General features: G+C 38.5%; 1 protein-coding gene across 1 annotated transcript in view; it reads right to left on the minus strand.

Annotated features, from left to right (window-relative positions):
* Positions 1-961: 961 nt before the first annotated feature.
* Positions 962-25,058, minus strand: part of CCDC141 (coiled-coil domain containing 141) — a 182,679-nt gene continuing 158,582 nt past the window's right edge. Inside the window, exons 18-24 of the mRNA XM_021703177.1 lie at positions 22,045-22,185; positions 21,079-21,273; positions 19,521-19,704; positions 16,476-16,588; positions 12,622-12,750; positions 3,617-4,458; positions 962-1,229 (exon numbers count right to left, since the gene is read on the minus strand). Coding sequence (XP_021558852.1) covers positions 962-1,229; positions 3,617-4,458; positions 12,622-12,750; positions 16,476-16,588; positions 19,521-19,704; positions 21,079-21,273; positions 22,045-22,185 — 1,872 coding nt within the window. The remainder of the gene's footprint in view (positions 1,230-3,616; positions 4,459-12,621; positions 12,751-16,475; positions 16,589-19,520; positions 19,705-21,078; positions 21,274-22,044; positions 22,186-25,058) is intronic.

Raw genomic sequence — 25,058 nt, forward strand, 5'->3', positions numbered from 1 at the left:
AAACAATATAATTACCTTCAGCCTTCATAGAACGCTTTCCATTTTCTAAATCTTTACAAGACACGAAAAGAAAACTCTCAATCACCCGAGAGGTAGACGATGAACCCATTTTCCAAATGGGAAACTAAGGCATTGAGATGTCTTTACCACAGGCTGCAAAAAATGGTCAGCAGCAGAATCAAGAGAAGATTCAGGAGGAACAGGTTGCCATCGTATGTATGTGGCTGCCCAAAATGTGACCGTGACATGACAGGAATTATGTTGGTCCATCTGCAGCCTGTGCTCCATTTTGCTCTATGACAGGTGCAGCTGATGGAAGTTTGAAACTCCATCTGAAGTTGACAGCACATCTATTCACCGTGGTGAAACCCGTGAGATCAACAAGGAATGACTATATACAGTGGCCGCCTCAGACTTAGGAAGGTAGTCTAGGTTGAAACTACATAAAATGTATTTCGATAAATGAGATCAAGACATGAAATGCAACGAAAGGACAGCAGATGTGATAAGGTAAATTATAGCTTCACTTCAATATTTCTCCTGTTAGTCTACGGAGATGTTTATGAGTACAATTAAAAATAAATTATCAAACAACTGGATTTGAAATTTAACTCACACCTCTCTGCTGATGTGAGCCTTGATATACATGCTCTTAAGTGAGGATGGAATAAACATTGTGTAATTTTACTGGGCTTTATATTGAATACATCTCTTTCTACAATACAAAAATGTATGCTTATCCACTGCTAAGAATTTACCAAGCTCCTCAAATATACTAAAACACTAGAGAAAATGTGATTATTTCGCTGAGTTTGGTATTAGCCAAACAAACAACCTGACTAGAATGTGGGTACACTTGGTGGAGAGAGGCAGGCAAATGTAAGAGATGCAGGAAAAGAAACAACCATGGGGTTGTTCTTTAGACTCGTGAGAATGACGTCCAAGAGTGCCAACCCCACAGTTACTGTGTGAGTACCCAGTACATTAGGGACACACTAATGTAGATGACACACAGCATTACCCAGTTTATTCTTGTGATTGGCGGCCTGTGGTTACCTGTCACGTGGAGGATGACATTGGAAGAGAGAATGCCACTAGAGTTTTGGGCCCGAGCCACATAGAGGCCTGCGTCTGCCTCACATACCTTCGGAATGAACACCGAATGTCTTGTCTCCTTGTGTAAAACCTCTAAGTGCCCATCTGCAGACAATTTCTGGCCCTTCTTGTACCTGAAGCAGAGAGTCAGTTTTAAAGTCAGGATCACTGTATATTCACATCATTTCTAATCTCTAAAAACCATTGCAAACAAGCCCATTACCATTGCAGTACTCTCTCTCTCTAGTATTAGCAGGAACTTTGCAGCTACCACAGATTCCAATGGGGCTTTCATCCATCCTTGAAATAGAGGTTGGAGACTTGTGGCCTGAGAAGTGCTTGATCAGGTCAGACCATATTTTTCAAAAAATTGAATTTTTGGACAACATTTAACAGCTGGAATATTGCATGTGAAAATTCAGATATCCAGCTATTCTTTAAAAAAAAAAAACCCAAACAGGATGCCTGGCTGTGTCAGTCAGTTGAGTATCTGACTCTTGATTTCGGCTCGAGTCACGGTCTCAGGGTCGTGAGATTGAGCCCCCCGTGGGGCTCCGCACTGGGCTTGGAGCCTGCTTAAGATTCTCTTTCTCCCTCTCCCTCTGTCCCTCCCCACCCCCTACCTCTCTCTCTCTTTCTCTAAAACAAACAAACAACAACAACAACAAAACACAAGAAAAACCCAAACCACCTGGTCACAGAGGGCCACCATTTGCTTATGGCAACAATTACCGAGAGTGTGAAATGGCACCCCTCTATTTGGCTTGTGTCATTCTTTCAGCTGCTATGGAATAGCAGCCTGTGAGTTCTGAGAATCTATATTGGAGTGAGACTCATCCACTCCATCATATTCACCCCACAAGATCCATGTGAGAATAAAAACATGCTGTTTTAGAGGAAGGTACTTATACAACATTTCCTGGCGAAATGAGTTCATTTTTATGAATTAATTTCATTAGAAGAAAATGATTTATAATTATAAAAGGCATTTATATAATTGGATTATTACTGTTAATGACATGTTTCTAGAAGTTTCCTATGAACACGAGTGCTTAGCTGCCTCTTTTTAGAAAGCAATTTATTTTGTATATTCTAGATTCTTGTTTATTTATACCCATGTTCCTTCACCTAAGAAGCGGTGACAAACCTGAATCATTTTCTGTTCCCATTGCCTATGTGGTAATTTTGCATTTTTATGAGTGTCCTAAGAATGTTTATTTCCAAGAGCTTGCTGGCTGCTAATTGAGCAAAACCATTGTAAATCCAAAAGCAAGGTATTTTTTCACAATATTATGATAATTCTTCAACAATAAATGCTAACCAAGTTATTTGTTGTGTGGACAAAACCAAGAAACACTGCAGACAACATTTTTCTTTGGGATGAACTGATATTTAATAATGAATTAAATATTTTTTTAAATTCATAAATATGAAATTCCTGATCTATTAAAAAAACATGCAATTTTAAAAACAATAAGACAAAAGCATGAATGGCTGCACTGTATCACAAGTGTAGTCTCTTTTCATCATCTGAGAGACCAGAGTTTTCTCATAGATTCTTTAGATAACCAACTCACACTTCAAGTATCATCAGTGGGCACGCATAATAGTTGAAACTGTTAATGTAATGTCTACTGAAATACTATGATAAGTAAATGCTGTTTTACTTATCTTAGTTTATGAGTATGAATTCAGTCTCACAAATTTGTAACTTTGTCCTCAGATAAATATACTTACAGATAAAAAATTTCTAAATGTTTAGAAGTCACCCATGTAGTGAGAAAGTGAGAACTACTTTTAAAACAACAGTGATTCAAAACCTGTATTCTGCAGTTTACTTTCTATTAAAACAAATACGCTAAAAAATAATGATATCTCCAGAAGGAAATCCTATTGTTCACAGCTCAGTTATTACACCACCTTTCAAAAATGGGTTTATTACCTGTCACTGGGAGCAACTGTGAAAGAAATATTTTTATTCCATCTTTCACACTGAAGAAATTTCTAGAAAGAAATCTTAGTGAAACAAACAAATATTACAAAAGTGATGTGTGACTCTGTTAGGAAGAGGGAAAAGATGAAATGGCTAAATGAAAGAAAAGGGGAAAACCTAAATTCTTATGTTTATTAATCGAATATGGGATATTAAGCTAAGAAATGTCATGCTTATGTGGAAATAAGCAATAGGAAACAATTTCAACCCACAATCTTCAGAAATGTGGAATGTTAAACTAATGGCAAAAATAAAACAAAACAAAAAACTCCACAAAAGAGCACAGCTAAGTTGCAGTGCTTTTGGAGTTGGTTAAGTTATTATTTTATGTGGTTCCTTTTGGTTCTTCTGGGTATTAGACATGCTGTGCCTACAGGGAGAGTTGGGGGTTGGTGTGAGGTTGAATCATGCAGAGTTGCAGTGTTGCAGAATATTAATCAGCTATCCCTACACCTTTAAGTTAGTGCACACAGAATGATTTGCTCAGTCATTCAATGTGTTTATGACTTGTCATTATAAGCTACCCACCATGTCAGTGTAGGCTCTGGAAATCCTGTTACTTCAACTTCCAAAGTCACTGGAGAACCTTCCATGACAGTTACATTAGACAGGAGCCTGGAGAAATTAGGAGCCTGGCCAGTGAGGCTGACCACCGTGTTCTTTGCTGATGTACATTTAATCTCCTCTTGGGGGACTGTTTGCCTCTGATAGGCCCGGCTGGGGCCTGATCGAAGCCCAAGGCCTGAGAATGCATCCTGGGAAGCATGCAGCCTGTCTCGGGTTTTAGTGATGTTATTATCAACATGCACTTTCTCCCGTGTTTCTAGCAAACTTCCCTGAGCCTGAGGGTGCTGCTGTGAAGCTCTCTCATGCACTTCACTCGGCATGCTCTCTGGATGTTTAGCACTGATTTTGCAGAAGGCAGTACTTTTTTCCAGAAATCCTCGGGAGGTTAATGGGAGCTCAGCTTTGAACTGGGGGTACGGCCTCTCAAAATGACTTGAAAATGTTTCTCTGTTATCACTGTAAGCATCAGCCAAAGCAGCAGGTGGTGGAATGCCCGATTCCTGGGCCTCCCCTGCACTGCTGGCCCCAGTCTGCATCCTGTAGCTGCTCGTGTGAAGGCTGAGGGCAGGGCTGGCATGCTGCTCCACGTCCATGGCAGCCAGGGCAAGGGGGGAATCGGGGCTTCCCGAGAGTGGAGGCAAGGAGATGTCATCAGGTGAGACACATTCATATTCTTCTCCTGAAAGTATGTCTGCAGGCAGGAGCCGGCCTTGGACAGCACCCTCTCTGTCACAGGGCGGCTGCTTCAGGTGCGGGGGACGCTGACCCTCTCCTGTTCCACTGATGGCCCAAACACCTGCAACCTGTGCCTTCAGAACAGAAAAGCCAAAGCTTTGGGTTAGTCACTGCGTTTGCTTTTTCCAGGTCTCAAACTCCTTCAGACAGACAATCTGAGAAAAACTACAGTGAGTGAAGGTTGGGGCACCAGCACGAGCAGTACAGAACTTGAAACCATCGGTCTGTTGAACCTGGGCCCAGTCCCATGCCAAGCCTAAGGAATTGGTAAACTGACCTCCAGGCTCTGAATGAAATGTGATAGACCTTGCAAAACAGAGGCGAGAAAGCCCTAGTTTTCATCTCTAATGAGCGGGTTGAAATGGATCAATGTCTTCCAATCATGATCTGAGGAATCTCCTCCTACCTGCAAATTCTGCTTTGTTTTATTTGTCTACACTCCATGGGGATGCATAATTCCTAAATCTCAGAGGCTCCCTTGTTAGGCGATCTCTTGGACCCTCCGAAGAATAACCTCTCTTTTTTTCTTAGGAAAGCCATTCTTTATTATTATCATTATAGGTGGTAAAATATATACAACACGAAATTTACCATTTTAACCATTTTTAAGTGTACAGTTCAAAGACATTAAGTACATTCACATTGGTGCAACCATCCATTATCCATCTCCAGAACTTTTCCATCTTTCCAGACTGAAACTCTGTACCCATTAAACACTAAATTCTCCATTCTCCCCTCTCACCAGCCCCTCCTACTTTCTGTCTTTATGAATTTGACAACTCTATTTACTTCATATGGAAAAAGCCATTTTTCATGACTGGTTTTATTTTCTTAAAGCCCCTTATTTTTATTCTTCCATGAAAAAGTATCTATTGAACACCTGTTTCATAATAGGTACCATGCCAGGCATTGGTGAGATGAAATGAGTAAAAGTAAACCCAGTCTCTGCCCTCGGGGAGATAACAGCCTAGTGGGAGAGGTAGATATTAATGGGACAATCACATGTTACAGTCTTTCACAAGAGAACACAAGATATAAAGGAGGAAAATCTGCCACTTATCTTTCCATGCCATGTGGAGTGCAGGTCATGCTAGGAGACCATGAACAGCAGTACTTTGATGCTCAAATATCCCTTCTGGCATAGACTCAAAAGAGCATTGAAGCTGAAAAGGATCTCATCTATCTCAACCGGTTGTTTTATATCTACTTTTTTTTTTTTTTTTTGCCTGTCTTCAGTATTTGGGTGCATTTTTACTTACTTAGCAATTACCAGGTTTTGTCCCTTTGCTACTGCTTGCACACAAGAAAGTTAGGTCTTGCCTTGATTTTGAGTTCTTCATTTTAGCTCATAGTCCTGCCCCTGACACATACTTTATAAGTAATTTTTGAGAAATAAATGTGTTTTCAGGTTGAAGATCAGAAGCAAAAACAAAACAATGTTCCTTCTACACCCCGCCCCCCGCCCCTGCAGAGATACAAATTATCCTCAGAGAAAGTATAAGCATGGCTTTAGAGAAAGTGGTTTCCTTCAGCCATTTAATAGAAGTTTATTTTTTTTTTTAAGATTTTATTTATTTATTTGACAGACAGAGATAGTGAGAGCAGGAACACAAGCAGGGGGAGTGGGAGAGGGAGAGGCAAGCTCTCCGCTGAGCATGGAGCCCGATGTGGGGCTCGATCCCAGGACCCTGGGATCATGACCTGAGCTGAAGGCAGACGCTTAACGACTGAGCCACCCAGGCACCCCAATTTAGTAGAAGTTTAAACTCTAGGTCTAAAAACAAGCCAAAAGTTTTTAAAAGTCCTTGTCATTAAAAAAAAATTACTAAATAAACACATAGACAATAGGAAATGCCCCTCATTCTTTTGGTTTTCCTACTTCGGCTTAGCTCTGCCTTTATTTTCCTTTTCATAGGGACTTTGATCCAACTTCCTGTTCAGTCCAGGTAATCTCCTCTATGACATTCTGGTAGCCACCCTTCCCGAAAGGGTGCTTTCTTTGAAAAGAATTTTATGCTTTACCTGTATTAAGAATTTTTTCCTCTCTTTAGTGAAGATAGGCCTTCACTCAGTATCCAACAATGGATCTGAATTGGCCTCCCAGAGTGGCATAGATGTTGAACTGCTCTCCTCTTCTAACAGCCTTTTGACTATTTGGAGAATTGGTGCCACAACCTCTCAGTCTCTTTCATTGAACTAAAACCTCCAGGTCTTCTTCTGCCTTGACTCTAGGACTTTTATCATTCTGGTCACCTTTTGGGAAGTCCCACTCCTACTGCGCTATAAGCTCCTTCACAGCAGGGACATTTGTTGATTTGAGGGTCATCCATTCTTTTTCTAGCTCCTTTAAGCGTAAGGTTAGGTTGTTTATTTGAAATTTTTCTTGCTTCTTGAAGTAGGCATGTATTGCTATATACTGCTCTCTTAGGACCACTTTTGCTGCGTCCTAAAAGTTTTGGACTGTTGTTTTTTCCTTTTCATTTGTTTCCATGTATTTTTTTTTTTTTTTAATTTCTTCTCCTGGTTGACCCATTCATTGTTTAGTAGGATGTTGTTTAACCTCCATGTACTTGTGGTCTTTCAGAATTTTTTCTTATGATTGACTTCCAGCTTCATAGCATTGTGGGCAGAAAAAGTGGTATGCTTTCAATCTTTTTGTATTTGTTGAGGCCTGTTTTATGACCTAATATGTGATCTGTTCTGGAGAAGGCTTCATGCACACTTGATAATAATGTGTATTCTGCTATTTTAGGATGGAATGTTCTGAATATATCTGCTAAGTCCATCAGGTCCAGTGTGTCATTCAAAGGCATTGTTTCCTTGTTTATTTTCTGTTTAGGTAATCTTTCCATTGATACAAGTGGGGTGTTAAAGTCCCCTACTATTCTTGTATGATTATCAATTCCTTTATATTAATTATTAATTGTTTTATATATTTGCGTGCTGCCATGTTGGATGCATAAATATTTACAATTGTTATATCTTCTTATTGGATTGTCCCCTTTATGATTATATAGTATCCTTCTTTGTCTCTTACTACAGTGTTTGTTTTAAAGTCTAGCTTGTCTGATAAATATTGCTACTCTGGCTTTCTTTTGACATCCATTTGCATGATAAATGTTTCTCCATCCCCTCATTTTCAATCTGCAGTTGTCTTTAGGTCTAAAATGAGTCTCTTGAAGGCAGCATATAATGAGTCGGGTTTTTTTGATCCATTCTGACACCCTATGTGTTTTGATCAGAGGGTTTAGCCCATTTATTCAAAGTAATTATTGATATGTATTTATTGCCATTTTATTATTTGTTTTTTCACTGCTTCTGGAGATTTTCTCTGATCCTTTCTCATCTTTGTCATTTTTGGTCTCTTCTTTGCATCAAAGAGTCCCCTTTAATATTTCTTGCAGGGCTGGTTTAGGGTCATGAACTTCTTTAGTTTTTGTTTGGGAAACTCTTTATCTCTCTTTCTATTCTGAACGATAGCCTTGCTGGACAGAATATTCTTGGCTGCAGATTTTTCCCATTCAGCATGCTGAATATATCATGCCACTCTCTACTGGCTTGTCATTTTTCTGTTGAGAAATCTCCAGCTAGCCTTATGGGTTTACCCTTGTAAGTTAAGGACTTCTTTTGTCTTGCTGCTTTTAAGATTGTTTCTTTGTTGCTATATTTTGCAAATTTAGTGGCAAACGTCTTGGTGTTGGCCTTCTTTTGCTGATTTTGATGGGAGTTCTCTGTGTCTCCTTGATCTGGGTATCTGTTTCCGTCCCCAGATTAGGGAAGTTTTCAGCTATTATTTCTTTTTTTTTTTTTTTTAAGATTATTTATTTATTTATTTATTTGAGAGTGAGAGAGCACAAGTGGGGAGGAGGGGCAGAGGGAGAGGGAGAAGCAGGCTCCCTACTGAGCAGGGAGCTCAACATGGGGCTCAGTCCCAGGACTCTGGGATCATGACCTGAGCCGAAGGCAGACACTTTATTGGCTGAGCCACCCAGGTGCCCCACTATTATTTCTTCCAATAAATTTTCTTCCCCCTTTTCTCTTTCTTCTCCTGGGATTCCTATAATATGAATGTTATTATGTTTGATGGAGTCACTGAGTTCCTTAAGCCTATTCTTGTGTTGCATAATTCTCTTTCTCTCTTTTGTTCAGCTTCATTATTTTGCAGTATTTTGTCTTCTAGGTCACTAATTCATTCCTCTGCTTCTTCCAGCCTGCTGTTCATTACATCGAGCATCTTTCCAATCCCATTTATTGTGCTCTTCAACTCTGATTCTTTTTTAACTCTTTTCTCTGTGAAGGGTCTCATTGATGACCTCTATTCTTTTCTCAAGTCCTACGAGTATCCTTATGATTGTTGCTTTAAATTTTCCATCAGGCATGTTACTTGTATCTGTTTTACTAGATCTCTGGCCATGGCCTTATCTTGTTTTTTCATTTGCGATAAATTCTGACATCTTCATATTTTGTCTAAGTCTCTGCCTTCTTCTCTGTGTTAGAAAAGCCAGTTATGTCTCCTGCTCCTGAAAGTAATGGCCTAATGAAGAAGAAGTCATGTAGTGCCCAGTGCCTGACACTTCAGGGAGTGTCTCTGGTCTGTGCTACATGTGCTCTGCTCTTGTGTTTTGGCTGCTCTATCCTTCAGGCTAGTCATCTGGAGAGGCTCTCTTGCCTGCTGTGGGCAGTGTTTGGTTCTCTGCCTGCATGTGGTGCGTTTTAACTACATGTGCTCTGGTCTGCTTGTGAAATGAGATCAGACACCACCTCCACCAGACCTGAGGCCCTGAAGAACTCTCTGGTCAGGAGACATGGTGTGAGCAGAGGTTTGTACTAGTGTTCAGGGGAGGGGCTGCTGTGCTAGGACTGAGGCAAGCTTGATTGGGAGGGGCAGCCCCGTCAGAGCACAGGGGTGTGGGCCTTGGTGTGAGCAAGTTAGGCAGCTAGTGTTGGCACTGCACTGCTTCCCATAGACGGGGTGGGGGGGGGAAATGGTGTCATCCAGCTTCTTTGTTCCTAGAGAGGCATTTCCACAAACACTGCCTCTCAGGAATGCACTCCACTCCAAGAAGAGTGAATAATCTCCCCACTGTGTGCCCCAGGTGTTCTTCAGATTGCTGTTTCCATGCTGTCTGTCCCCATGTTGTTTGCCTGCCTTCTCTCTAAGAGCAGGGCAGTGCCCTCTGGGTTCTAGCCCAGCCAAGCCTGCTGACCTTTAAGACTCCAGATTTTAAGCCCTGCTGGTTGCAAGAACTCACAAAATTCAGCCCCTTGTTTTCCAAGCCAATGTCTTTGGGGAAATGTTCTCCTTGTGCTCCTCTCTCACCTTTCTTCGCATGCACAGCATCTGTGATCTGTTTCTTCCTTAATCCACATCTTCATACTTCCTGCCTTCTTTGATATGGCCTCTTCTCTCCCTTTAGTTGTAGAGTTTCTTCTGTCTGTCTTCAGGTTGATTTCTGGGATATTTAGGATGATTTGATAGTTATCTAGTTGTGTTTGTGGGACAAGAGGAGCCGAGGGCCCTCCTACTCCACTGCCATCTTCCTCTGACCAAACACTTCTGGAATTGTTCTTTCTGAGTCAAATAACTTTCCAAGGACGATCAACACCATTTGGATTGGACACAGAATTGGACACAATGATTCCCAGATAAGCTTTTTTTTTTACTTGGTGATTTTTGTTATCTGTCCACATGGTTTTTGGAAAATCATTACATCTGACCCATAATATAAATGATAGAGACAATAAAATGGTAAACATTATTGAGCTGTTTAAAGGGAAGATTACTGCCACCCTTTCATTTTGCTCTCTGTGCCAACTGTACCAGAATGTATATGTAAATGATGTCAGTGAGAGTTTTTTACAGCTATAATTGTGGTCCTTTACTTTTATACTAAAAACAGATAACCTTTTAATTCATATTAAAATAAAATTGAGGGCGCCTGGGTGGCTCAGTTGGTTAAGCGACTGCCTTCGGCTCAGGTCATGATCCTGGAGTCCCTGGATCGAGTCCCGCATCGGGCTCCCTGCTCGGCAAGGAGTCTGCTTCTCCCTCTGGCCCTCCCCCCTCTCATGTGTTCTCTCTCATTCTCTCTCTCTCAAATAAATAAATAAAATCTTTAAAAAAATAAATAAATAAAATAAAATAAAATAAAATTGATTTCTCAGGTGCCTGGGTGGCTCAGTTGGTTAAGCGACTGCCTTCAGCTCAGGTCATGATCCCGGAATTCTGGGATCGAGTCCCACATCGGGCTCCTGACTCAGTGGGGAGCCTGCTTCTCCCTCTGACCCTCTCCCCTCTCATGCTATTTCTCTCTCTCCTCTCTCAAATAAATAAATAAATAAATAATTGATTTCTCAATGAAAATAAATCTTGCTTTTTTATTTAAAGAAATCTGTTCCTTTAATTTTTTTCTAAGAAAAATAAATAAAAGAAAGAAAATCCATATTTACTAAGTATAAATGAGTGTGTTTGCTTTGGTATCATTGACCTTCACTTCAATTCTTAGTAAATTAGTGTGGTTGACAGTGTGGACAATGTGCAGAATTTAAAAAATAAGTTGAATTTAGTATCTCTTAGAAACCTAGTTAAGAAGGGGCACGTGGGTGGCTCAGTAGGTTAAGTGTCTGCCTTCGGCTCAGGTCATGATCCCAGGGTCCTGAGAACGAGCCTCAGATCGGGCTCCCTACTCAGTGGGAAGACTGTTTCTCCCTCTCTCTCTGCCACTCTCTGCTGCTTGTGCTCTCTCTCTCGCTTGCTCTCTCTCAAATAAATAAATAAAGTCTTAGAAAAAAAAAAAAGAAAGAAACCTAGTTAAGAAAATGTGATGCATTGAATGTTATTCTTTACTATTTCAACTAGTTGGTCTCAATCAAGGGTGATTTTGCTTCCCAGGGAACATTTGGCAATGTCCATGGATGTTGTTTGGTTATGACAACTGGGTGAGTTGTGGGGGGGAGTGCCACTGGCATCTAGTTGATAAAGGCCAGTAATGTTGCTAAATATCCTATAATGCACAGGACAGCACTCCACACCAAAGAATTTTCTGCGCCAAAATGTCAAGATACTGAGATTGATAAACACTGATAGACCAATCACAATAATGAAAGACCATTTGATATAAGACTAAGATTCAACAAAGTGATCAAGGTTTGGCCACCTTCCTTTGCCTCAGAGTAGAATCAGGGCTTAAATGCTTCAAGACCATACCACAAAAAAGCCAGTTTGCATAATGATACTTGCTGCCTGGAGACTGTATAATTGCAGTAGACCTTGACATAGATTTAACCTGTGGAAAAGATTATAAAAGGTTATATAGATAATCTAAGAATTGTTCTGACTTCAAGGAAAGAAATTTTTCTCTATGAGAAAGTGGGGAGATATTTATTTTAAATTCTCATGTCACAAGAAATATACTTTATTAATTTGGGGGCAGTTGAGAATAATGTTGACTCTGTTTGTTCCTTCAGTTCCTTGGGAGAAAGAGAAACACTAGAAGCAAACTTGGCAAAGCAAAAAGATAGGAGCTAATTATAGTCCAGCAGCTATGAATAGAGAGTGAGCAACTTCTACTGAAAATCCATAATGATGTGATTTAAATAATGCTTTTGAAATCATGGAACATTTGCATTTTGTGAATATTTGCAGTTTTTGCTACATGCTTAATTTATCTGTAATACATAGATTTTAAAGTAATTTAAATATTTCTCTACTTTAGTATTTATATTTCAGTTGGATTCTATGTTTTAGTATATGTACCTGGAAATATCATCTTAGAGATAGCTTTGGTGGAATAAGACACAAGCTAATTTCATGTATTAAGGTTTTCCAGTGGGTAGTGTAAAACATCAGAACCATAGCTTGGTGGTATGATAGAGAGAAGTCAAATTTGAAGTTGGGATTGACTATAAAAGGAAAATGGGAGAGGCAGCTAATGGTAGGAGAAATAGAAGTGGTTTGGAGTGACAGTATGGTGACTGAATGGCTATCCCAATACCACTGTGCAATGCTGTGGTCCCACTATTAAATAGGAAGCGCTCAGAGGAAAATAGCATAGGTGGAAGAAGAAGGACTAAGTAAGGGGTAGAAAGGAAGTACAGGATAAGGACACTCATGTTGCATGTATATTGAAAGATTTGATTCAGGTAGATAACAAGGCTTTAATTCCTTTTTTTTTTTTTTTCAACGAACAAGGACTCTAACCTCAAAACAAAATGAATAACTGAGATTACACAGTTTTCTTTACCTTATTCCTTTCTTCATTGAATAGTGTCTGCTTATTTCTTGCTGGTTCTTTTAGCAGGTCGATGAAGTCATCATGGAAATCTTCTAAATTCACATTTGTCTTTAAATTGTCTCCCTGCTGTACAAAGCAATGTTTAAAGTGAGAGCCTGGGCCAGGAAAGTTGGAGGTACAGTGCTACACAATAACCACTTGGAAGAAAACATAGACCAGTTGGAACCCTTCAGGAAATGTATTCCACAAGAGACTGACTACTCCCATGATGTGATTTACAAAATTATCTTGTCAAGCTCACAGTTCCCCATCTACCTCACTCCTTTGATAAAATTCATTGCCAGTAAAAATGGGTTGTTCAAAGGCCCAGCCAGAACAAAGTCATTATTGCAGTAGGATATACCTACAGGAGCATTCTCTAGATAAAGGAATCATTGTACATGGCAGTCTAAGCCATCAGGAGAGTCTAGGGGACCAGTGCTAAGGAAGAAATGTTTGAAGATTTTGGTGGAGAACAAAAAGGAAATCCAGAGAATTTGCATAAGCAAATGTTTGGGAAACTTGAAGAGAGGAAGAAAATATCACTGGGTATGGTAAAGAAAAAAAATTGAGAACAAAGGATGCTTCCTGTGGGTGATGGTATTTTGCTTCTATCATTCATGGAGCTGTTTTAGTCATGGAAGTACAAGGGCTTGCAAGCTGCTGGGGAGTCCCTGTGAGGGCTGAGAAGTCTTTGTAAAGGTGAAAGGAGCCTCAGGTACACCAAGTTTAGGATGATGGATTATACCACATCAGAATATTCTCTATTCCACCTGGAACATGGTCATTAGATGGGCCTTAAGAAAACAGCACACTCCTCAAAGTGCATGTGCTATATGGACTCAGAGAATTTGGGGAGAGATTCAGCTTTTACTCTAACTCTAAAACATAAGCTGGTTGGTGTTAGTGGATAAGGTACTCTTGATATCTAATCTCAAAATGGCAGTTGTTGTGGAAAGAATGCTAGATTTTGAATTGTATTTAATTCTAGATTCTACCATTACTGATGGTGAGACCCCAGGCAAAGCACTTTTACCTTCTTTGAACTCTACCTCTAAAACAAGGAAAATGGGGTATCTGGGTGGCTCATTAACCTGGGTGGTTAAGCATCCGACTCTTGGTTTCAGCTCAGGCCATGATCTCAGGGCTGTGAGATGGAGCACTTCATTGGGCTCCACACTCAGCATGGAGTCTGCTTGTGCTTCTCTCCCTCTGCCCCTCCTGCCCCGTTCATAAATAATAAAATAGGAAAACAACATTTGCCGTATCACCATCACAAGGTTATTTGGAAATCACTGAAGTAATATATACGAAAAGCCTTTGTAAATCTCAAATTGTTAATACAAATAGAAAGGATTATTATCACTATTTCAGCCTTGATAGGGATTTCTGGGCCTATTTTTAATAACCCCTACAAAATAGCCATAGCATCAACCTTAAAACATAAAAACTAGACATTTATGCTGTGTTAGTAAGCATTCTTTGACAAGTTTTGTTCAGGCTCTAACTTGTAAGAGCCTTGCTGATGCCCATAACTATTGCCAGAGAGGCCCTTCCTTGTTTTTATATCCACCCAAATCAAACCTTTTTGAGCTATTGAATGATTCTTCTTCTCTGTACCAATCATTTGAGTTTTTACTACAAATGCCAAAACTCTTTCTGGAGAAATTGGTTTGGGTAAAGCACAATGTTAAATGTTGTGTGCGACCCTAAACTGAACAGAGCCATAGGGTTTCCTCAGGTGTAGTCAAGTAGATGAGTTAGGGTAGTGATGGTAGTTACATGTGATGATTACAGTAGGAAAGAACACAAGTGCTCTGGGGGATCAGAGAGGCAAGGACACAGCCTGCAAAGGAGTTGTGAAGGAGGCAACACTTGGGTTTGGCTTTGAGAGATGGTGAAATTTAGATAAGCAGAGAGAGAAGGTCATGTACATGAAGGTTTAGAAGTAGAAAATTCAGGAATCTGGGGTAGTACACCAGTGAGACAGGGACCTACAATGAATACAGAAGAACACTAATTTGGAAAGACTCAGCCTCAGAACAATGGAAAAAGGCCTTGATTTTCAACTGTTTTTGGTAAGCAATGAAGAGTTTGTAGTGAAGTGCTTTGAATGTAAAAACGATACTAGCAGCTGTATTTAGGAAGGTTCACCTAGCTGGAGTGTATAATTAGGAGGCTCCTGACTAGTGCAAAAGGGAATCCAAGTGATGGGTTGAAAATGAGGAAAAGAGGGTGCAATCCTGACTAATGGGTGTAAAAGGAATGGGGAATGAGGAAGTGGGCAGAGGGAGTGGCAAGTGCTTTCAGAAAGAATAGTCATGAGGTGAAAAGCAGACAGAGATAAGGGTAAATTTTGTTAAGTGGACCTCACTTGAAGATGTACAACAGAAATGGGAAGGGTGTTGTAGATAATAAAGAGCAAAGAGTCAGAGGAAGCAGCAATTTTCCAGCTGTGTACTGGAAGTCAGGAGAAGAAACAGACCTTAGAGGGTTGGTTTGAGGTGGAGAAGAAATGATCATTGTTTAAAAAGATAATATGCATATGGCACATTCATACATTACTGGTGGCATTAAAATTGTAAAATGTTTGTGGAATGTAATTTAACATATGTATATTAGAAACATTAATAACTTCATGCTCATTTACCCAAATCTGCTCTGAAGAGTTTATGTATAGGGAACAATACAAGAGAAAAAAAAAATCTTTATGTGTGAAGATGTTCATTGCAGTGTTATATAAAATGGTAAAAAAGTTGAAAATCTAGTTTCTTAAGGAATAAAGATAATCTAGTTGGTCACTCACTCAATTAAAAGCTTAGCAAATTATTTTGAATGGACTGAGTACTCAAATTTATGACATGTAAATTCATACAGAAAAAATGATTGCTAGAAATATAATTCTGCTCTGAACTACAAGAGCACCCGTATGTCTCGATATCAACAATGATCACAATAATTATGGGTGTCTTCACATTTCAATTCCTGGGGTTACTCTATGATTAGGTTCCCCTATTCACTCCATTGTACAGATCAAGAAACTGAGACGCAAAGAGATGAAGTAATTTACCCCAAATCACAAATCCAGTAATTTGGAGAACTGGTATTCCTAGGCAGCTGTATTTTATTCTGTGTTTTACTCTATGTTCTTAATCACCTCGTTATTCTCTCCCTCCTAAGTAACCAATTCTTTCAGCCAGTCATTAAAACAGTACTAATGAAGCTAGTTTTCACAAAATACGGACAAAACAATATATGCATTTCTCTCTTTTAACTGGATTTGCCTAGGCATTAGGCATCAACATACTTTCTCTCTATTCTTTATTCCATCAACTTTTTATTTCATGAAGGATGCTAATGATTAGTTTAATACTTCCATGAAGCTAAATATTCAATGAATATGATACCTGAAGATTTAGTTTTATTTTCTCTGGGGCCACAATTTGGAAGGAAAAAAAAAACCCTTCCATTTATTATTTGGGAACGAAAACATAAGGCTACTTAACACAGACTTTACTTTGATTTTAATGGCACACATTTATCCTTTAGGATGTGATCCATGAAAATGTAAATGAGACACCTTAATTGTGTTTAGCCCTCCTTCCCAGCAATATTTTTCTCTGCAGTGATGGAAAAGAAACAGAATTAATTATCAGAAACACCCAGATAATTATGTTAGAAAGCTGTGAAACAAATGTGCACATTATGTCCCTTGAGAATTTCTATTAGAACATCTTTGCACTAGAAGACACTTATCAACACATTTTTATTTATATCACTTGAAAATACATATTCTGGGAAGAAGAAATTACCTTCAACTTTTCTTCAAGCTCTGTGAGAGAGACACATAATTCAGTGATAGATTCAAGAACCTCTTTGTGTTTTGCCACTATTTTCTCAGCGTATTTCTGCCCTTCTTCAAAACCTGGGGAGGAGAAGGGACAAAAAACTATTTTTGAGGTCAAATCCCTAGCAGAAAAAAAAAAAATCCCAGGTATTAATTCACCTCCCCAGTGTCTCGTGTAAAGGCTGGTAGACAGTAAGTGCTTAATCAATACTTGTTAAGTAGATAAATGAATGAATGAAGGCATTTTTTGAAAAAACAGGTACCCCAGAAAAATGGTTACATTTGCTATACCTTGTCACTTTTATGTGACCTAAATCATGTTGCTATGTTAATATTCTTAAAGCACCACTCTAATCAGTCATTTCCTGTTCAGAACATTGTCAATTCTTTATTTATGCATTCAGAAATGGTCTCAAGGTGCTTCTCCCAAATGTATGTCACCGTAGTTCCCTCATATATTTAGTCTCTGGTCAAAGTGCACCAGCGACTCTTCCCCACAGCCACTGAATATTCTATCCTGTACCAGGAATGCCCTTCCCTCACTCCCTACTGTCTACTTCAAATACCAGTATCTTTGTGACATGTTCTTTATCTTGCCCACGTAGATTTTACCTCTCTCTACTGGGATAATAATAAAAATAGCTACCAGGTAGTGAGTACTTATTATTTGACTATGGCTAAGCACTTTATATGCATTAATGTAATTCTCCTGGGATTCTCTAGGCTCTATTGCATTTTACAAATGAGGCAACTGAGGCTCAGGGAGCGTCTTCAGGTTACCCAGACAGTAACTGCAGAAGCAGGGATTTGAAACAGGGATTACAGACTCCATGGTTTAAACTAAGCGATATTTCACATTTTTACGGGCTGAATTGTGTCTCCTCCAGAACTCCTATGTTGAAGCCTCAATCCCCAGTATCTCAGAATGTTACCATTTGGAGATAAGATCTCTAAAGAGGTGATTAAGTTAAAATGAGGCCGTGAGGATGGGGCCCTAATCCAGTATGACTGGATCCCACCGGTATAAGATGAGGGAGAGACACCAGGGTGAGCATGTGCACAGAGGGATGCCTGAGTGAAAAGGCAGCAAGAAGGCAGCCAGCTGCCAGCCAGGGAGAAAAGCCTCAGGCGACACCAACCCTGTCAGCACTGTGATCTTGTGATCTTGGACTTCCAGCCTCCAGAACTGTGAGGAAATGAATTTCTCTTGTTTCAGCCGCCCAGTCTGTGGTATTTTGTGATGTTAACCCTAGTAAACCAATACACACTTTTCATACATTTCTCACTGCCTTTATTGTAACATGACTTCTAGGCCTAGGCTGTGGATTCTTGAATGAAGGAACTAAGTTTTATTTGTCTTTATATCAATCGCACCTCCTCATACATAATAGGTACTCAAAAAATTTTTTTGAGATAAATTTATCTGCATGACAATTCTGGGTCCAAGGATGCTTGGGTGGCCTGTAAGAGTTAATATAATATTCCTAAAGCTTCTTACTTATTGCAAATTTTAAAAATTGCATAGCTTCCATACTGAGCAGATGAAGATTCATGACTTTATTTATTTGTTCAAGGTATTCAGTCTATGATTCATTTGTTCATCACATATTTGTTAAGCACTTAGTATGTATCATGAAGCAGTAAACTAACAGGCAAAATCCCTTCTCCCACGGAGCTTACACTCTGGTGTAAAAGCCAGGCAACAGACAAATAATTATACAATCTGTCAGTTGGTGATAAGGGCCAAGAACACAGACAAAGCAGGATGCAGGATATGCATGAAGGGAGGGGAATTTAACTAGTATCTGGTCTTTGTGAGTACTTACTGTGTCCTGAAATTGAATAGGCACTCAAAAACAGTGACAAAACATGCTTCCCTTGCCCTCAAGGAGCTTATGGTCAATAGAGAAGATAGATGAACAGGTAATTTTGCTACAGTTTGGAAAGTACAAAAATAGAGGGAACCACATACAATGCTGTGGAGGCAGAGGGCATTCACAATTTTTTAGTGCACTTATAAGTAACTACAGTAGGAATGAGACATCACATTCATTTTCATTAATTTTTCAATCTATATTTTATTATTTTTATGTTTCTATTCTTTCCCTTGGAAAAGCATTAATAATTTATTCTCAATAATTTAATATTAGGTAGTACAGTATATATGGTTCTACACATTTTTATAGCTACCCATACATAGCATTTTATGGCATGTGAGAAAATATCCACCTGGCAGCAATGTGGGCAAGCCAGCTGAAGCATTTTGTGCCTCCTGTTGCTATCTTCTTTCTGAGCTAGATTTGCCTGGCCACCAGGAACTACCTTTGGTCTACAGGAATGATATCAGGGGATTCATGAAACTTATTCCTCAGCACCCCCATGAGCTGTCATCACCCAGACGGCTTCCTTTAGATAGAAAGACTCTTGAGACTGACAAGTGTATTATCTTTCCTGGTCATGGAGAAGAGAAAAGCAGAACCAGAGAGATGATAATTTGAGTTCTCCTGTTTATTCCACAAGGGAGAGGAAGGCAAGGGAATGGTTCCTTAAATACACTAACCAAACCATCTTGTTTCTTAAATCCACAAACCATGTAGACGTCAATCTTAGCTTAACATCCACTCAAAGTATTATGGGAGTTTTGCATGTTTTTCAAGAAATCACCCTCATGAAAATGAAGTGGGTTTTTTTTGTCTACATAAACTGAGTATTGTTCTGGTTTTATTACCCTGGGGATGATCAACAGGAATAGGGGAGAAAAGAGAGTAGAGAAGGAGGGTTTACACAAGATAGTTAAAATCCAAAGTCTTCCTCTCCTGCAGGTAGAAGCTCCTTCCCCTATTCCCTACTGTTTACTTTTATAGATATGGGCTCTTATCTTGAGTCTCTTGCCTGAATAATTGCTGTAGTGAGGACCCTGAGGGCTTGCCATGCTCTGCTTTCTGATGGATTAGGTTCGCTATAGATTTGTTCAATGGCAAATTGCTGGATATTTTAAAAGAGACCTCACCATATAAGCGCTGAGCTAGGTCACTGATCTCCTGAATCCTTTCTTCTTGCTGAGGCACTGAGGGCACGATATACTTATTGAACTGCTGGTGGAGAATTTCCACAGCTTCCTTTGTCTTGCACTCTGTGGAATATTTTCCAACTCTTACAACTGTGGCACTTGCATCTTCACACCAAAAGTGACACTAAATTAAAATGGGATAAAGCATAGATTAAAGCGACACCATCCTTCTAAAGTTCTTCATTTTGACCATTGAAGTATCAAATTTCAATTTCCTCAAACTTTATAGTCACATTAGTTTGAACTTTCTAAGTCATAACAAGGAAAATGTCAAAATATGATCATAGGCTTCTGCACTAGGGTATTAGAGTTAGATAAGAAAATAAAGGTATGGAAATTCATTTGATTTTCCTGCCTTCTTAGATTTGCCTGAAATAGACTTCCTAAGAATCTTGCAGACTTACAAGAACAGGAAATATAAAAAGCATATGACCCGAAAAAGAATTAAAGTATCAGCTAAAAGTAAAGAAAAAAGCCCAAACATACAAAATCCTGCCTAAATAATTGAAATAATTAACAATACATGGATAAAGTACTTCCTGATTAACACTCTAATAAAGAAATTCTCTTTTAAGAATGAGATTTAGTTTATGGGTTGAGGAAGTATCATCTAAAGAACAGCATTTGACCTTTTTTTTTTTTAATAGAAAGTATTCAAGTCATATTTTCAAAGCACAGTGGATAATTGAGACAGTTTCTCACCAAAAATACTAAATAACTGTGATGGAAGGAATGTGTCTGACCAAGGCCAGAGCAATTATGATGATGAGAAATAGAAACACATGACTCTGTTAGGAGCCGGCTTTAAAAAAGTGCCACAGGGCCACAGCAAACCTATAGATCAGATATAGAAGAATGATCATCTTCATCTTTCTTAGTGCGGTGTTAAATCTAAAAACTGCTGCATCTGTGGCAAAGAGACATTTTGTATCACAAAATAATGGGCCATAAAGAACTTCCAAGTGTGGAATTTCTTCAATATGAAGTGTGCAAATAATAACTTGTCAAATCTCATATAGTTTATGCATACTCTACCATTTATCCTCTTGACAAAAACAAAATAACACCAATAACAATTTTTGTACCTGAAACATCCCAGTACCACATTTCTTTCTAAACATTTTCAAATTCCGTGAAATAAATAAGTCATTCTGAGTATTTTAAACAGATATCCAGCAGTGAGCATAATTCCATGATGGTTAAACATCTTGAATTGTTGGAGTTACGGAGAAATGAGAAACTCTCATATGTTGCTGGTAAGAGCATATTAGTAAAATCTTTATGAAGAACAACTGGACAATACAATCAAACCTTGTAACATTCATCTGCTTTGGTCCAGCAATTCTACTTTAAGAAATTATCCTAAGGCAATAATCATGAAAAGGGGGATGATGCATAGATTTAATGACAAAATTAACTGCAGTAGCATTGTTTTAAATTAGCAGAACAATTTTTAAAAACATTACATATGGACACCATTACAACGAGAAGAGGATACCTCTTCTATCATCTCCTGGAGGTGTTCGGTCAGGTCCAAATTCACCTTGTAATCTGTCACAACTTTCTCAAACTCATTCACATGTTTTTGCAAATCCTTCATTGCTTCCAAAAGAACATTAACTTTATTATTTGGATAATTTAAGAAAGAATCAGAAGTTTTGTTCTCAACTTTTTCCATTTTCTTTTTCAAAGCCTGTGCAAAAAAGAAATAGTTTTAAAAATAAGATTCAATTTTTATTCATGAGGCTAGCTGGTGATTACATATTGAGAGAAAAACTTGAGGAAAATTTTTGCAGCTTTCTCCATGATAATATATTAAAATCATAATGATCACAAATGTATTTTGGAAAGAATGGGTTTTCTTCCACATAGTTTATTGATCCATCATTAAAATCATATAGAATATTCACTATATACCAGGTCCTATTCCAGATTTCAAGAATGAAATTATGATTTAAAAAAAGATAATGATCATATAAAATAAAATATTTTCTTGTCTTCAGGAAGCTCACTGTCTCCTGGGAAAGATATTCAAATAATCTAGCTGGTTCATGTAGTAATCGAGGTAGTATAAGCCTGGGAGCAGCAGAGGAAGTTCCTGACATAGGCATGTGTAAGGAAAGGAAAGGGGGCGTATAAAAGGTGTATTTGCGCATGTGCGTGCGTGTGTGCATGAGTGCCTGTGTGTGTTGTGAGGAAGAATGGAAGCAGAGAGGCTGGGTAGGTTTGGTAGAATCCATTCTAGAGCTGCCTCAAGAGATAAATTAACTTATACATTTTACATGAGGAACTGAACTGTTACAAAAGCAGAAAGCTACCTTCTGAATCCCAGTGCTGCAAAAAAGCCCAAGGGTTAGGCATCTAGAATTGAAATGCAAACTGATTTTGTAATAATTGTAGTAGTGCATACATGCGCATACACACACACACACACACACACACACCAACCACACTTTCTATTTACCTGTATTTTTTCAGCATGAACATCAACTTGTTGAATTTGATATTTAAGAGCCTTCAGGTTCCGAGCTTTTTCATTTTTCTTAGTGTAATTAAACTTTAAATTGTTGAATTTCTTTTTGATATCTTTGAATGACTCTTTGAGCTGCAGTTCAATAAAAGAAAGAGGTGATTTCCTTAAAATGAGGACACTAATATTGACTTGTAATAAATAAAAAAATCTTAATTCAAAATATTCATAGTCTTGAAAATGTATTCAGTGATTTTTCAATAGAAAACAAGTCTACTAAGTGAACACATAACGTGAATTTAAACATATCCCTAAAATATAAATATAAATTGTTCTTTGTACTTTCTGATGTGTAAATTTTTTAGAGAGGGGAGGGGAGGGGCAGAGGGAGAGGAAGAGAGAATCTTTTTTTTTTTTTTTAAGATTTTATTTATTTATTTGACAGAGAGAGAGAGCAACAGCAGGAACACAAGCAGGGGGAGTGGGAGAGGGAGAAGCAGGCTTCCCGCCAAGCAGGGAGCCCGATGCGGGGCTCGATCCCAGGAGCCTGGGACTGTGAGCTGAGCAGAAGGCAGACGCTTAACGACTGAGCCACCCAGGCGCCCCAGGAAGAGAGAATCTTAAGCAGGTTCCACACCCAGTGCACAGCCCCATGCAGGGCTCGATCTGATGACCCTGAGATCATGACCTGAGCCGAAATCAAGAGTCAGATGCTGACCTGACTGAGCCACCCAGGCGCCCCTGGATTTGTAATTCATAATTAGATTTATAAGTATAGAATATCCTTTGGCCTCCAAACAAGACAGTTTTTAACACATCATAGATTTTCAACAACTCTAATTTTCTTATTTGTATTTATTTGACATTATGTTTCCCATTCATTCTATTCTCTGTGTGCTAGTGTTGCCCTAGATCCTTCCGCCTCCCGAGGCTCTCTTACAGTATCAGCAATGAATCGATTAGGCTCCCATGCGCTGTTCCTGTTGCAGAGGTCAACGAAGGGTTGACCTTCAGAACACTAAGGACATTAGTGGGATAAAAGAAGAGACCCAATATGAGACTTAGTAGGAAAAATACTTTACTTGCCCAAATCCAGCTAAAAAATTATTTTTCATGAGCAGTTTCCAGGAGAGATTTCCTTCTTAGATATAGGCCACTAACTTCAGATGTCCTTCCAAACCGGAAAGTAAAGTGACAGCATGACCACTGTTGGCAGTGCTAACTTGTGTATAAACAGAACATATGGCAATGAACCGAGAGTAGGGCGTGCATTATGACAGCCTTAAGAACACACAGTTCAACTTTACCAGTGAACCAAAGCTCTAAGCGGTCCAGTCCCGTTAAACACACCACTTTCTGTGCCCTTTTCCATATTCAAGAAAGAGAAACATATTGACAGGCAACTCTCTTGTTATATTATCAGCAAAGAGAAGTACAGAGAAAACATAAACCTTCTCAGATTATATGGAAGCATTTAACAGCAAAAAATGAATAATGTCATGGTTGATAAATTTGAGCTATGATAAGAAAAGTCAGAAACACATTAAAATTCTTTTCAATGACAGCAAATAAATTATTTGGAAGGGAATAAAAGCCGTGTACATGCTGGATTTTAGACTTGTAATACATAAGAAACATACTGGCCCTAAAAAATATTTGCTTTCTCAAAATGCTTATTTCAAATTCTGCATATTGTAGTAACAGAACCTTTACCTTATCTTTAACATTTCTTGGAGACAATTATCTATAAAGGCCTTAGCAGATTTGCATACATGGAAATTATTATGCTGATGCAATTTTTGCCTCTGACACACCTATACACAATCAATGTTGTTTATTTTATATGGTAAATGAAATTGTTGAATGCTAGTTTTAAGCTACCAATTAAGCCAACCACAGAGACGATATTAAACATTTAAACTGATAAATCAGTAACATTCTAAAGAGATGGTAAGAACTATAGTTTCAAAATTTGAAAACTATTTCTCTATTAGAACTCACACAAATATTTGAGAACTCATATTCATTTGTTATACTTTTGAAATAACCAATTAATATTTAAATTCTTTGACATTCAGTGTTTTAATATGCACATGTTTGATTTTAGTGGGAAAAGACAAATGGGATAGAGATATAAAGGGACTACATCCAGAGTTATTCACATAAAACTTGGGCAGGAATTCTTTTCCCCCAAAGTCATAATCTGCAATTGTAGGTGTAATAACTACCACATCTGAGGAAACCACAGATTCTTGTATTAAAAAACATGTCCCCAGTAGAGAGTTATTGTTTCATGGGTACAGAATTTCTGTTTGGGATGAAGAAAAAGTTCTGGATATGGATAGTGGTAATGGTAGTGGAACAATGTGAATGTGCTTAATATCGTTATTGGTACTTGTAAAATGGTTAAGGAGGTGAACTTTATGTTATGTGCATTTTACTACAATTAAAAATATAATTTTTTTAATAAAAATAAACAGAAGAAAAGAAAAAAGAAGAGGGCAAATATATGTCCGATCACTAATAAGTATCCATTGGAAAATAAAATTTTATATTCTTTTTTCTCTTACTGGAACATGATATACATTATAAACTTCAGTCTAGAGAAAGGAAGAGGGGCTCTGTCATCAATCTGATAATCACTGGGTTATGTCTGCTTGTTTGAATGGGAAAGATCAACTTCTATTTGAAAACTATGTGATGAACGGAGAAAGGCTGAGCCTTAACACTGTAATTCTAAAGCACGAAATTTTAAATCTATTTTGAATCAAAAAATTTAAGGTCGATAAATGATGAGCACAATTTTACTTCTGTGGCTTCAGAATGTATGTACTTCCACTGAAATGATTTATAAGATATATATAAGTTCATGGCACTATGCATATGTGAAATGGAATCAGCTTCTTTCTGACACAGGAGCTCCCTTTACAAAGTTGCTGGCACTTTTCTCTTTTGGTCCCACTTTAAATCTTGTGCCTTTCCCAGCTCAAATTTAGGACTATTGCAGA

This window comes from Neomonachus schauinslandi, chromosome 3 (assembly GCF_002201575.2).
Source record: "Neomonachus schauinslandi chromosome 3, ASM220157v2, whole genome shotgun sequence".
Taxonomy (NCBI): Eukaryota; Metazoa; Chordata; class Mammalia; order Carnivora; family Phocidae; genus Neomonachus; species Neomonachus schauinslandi.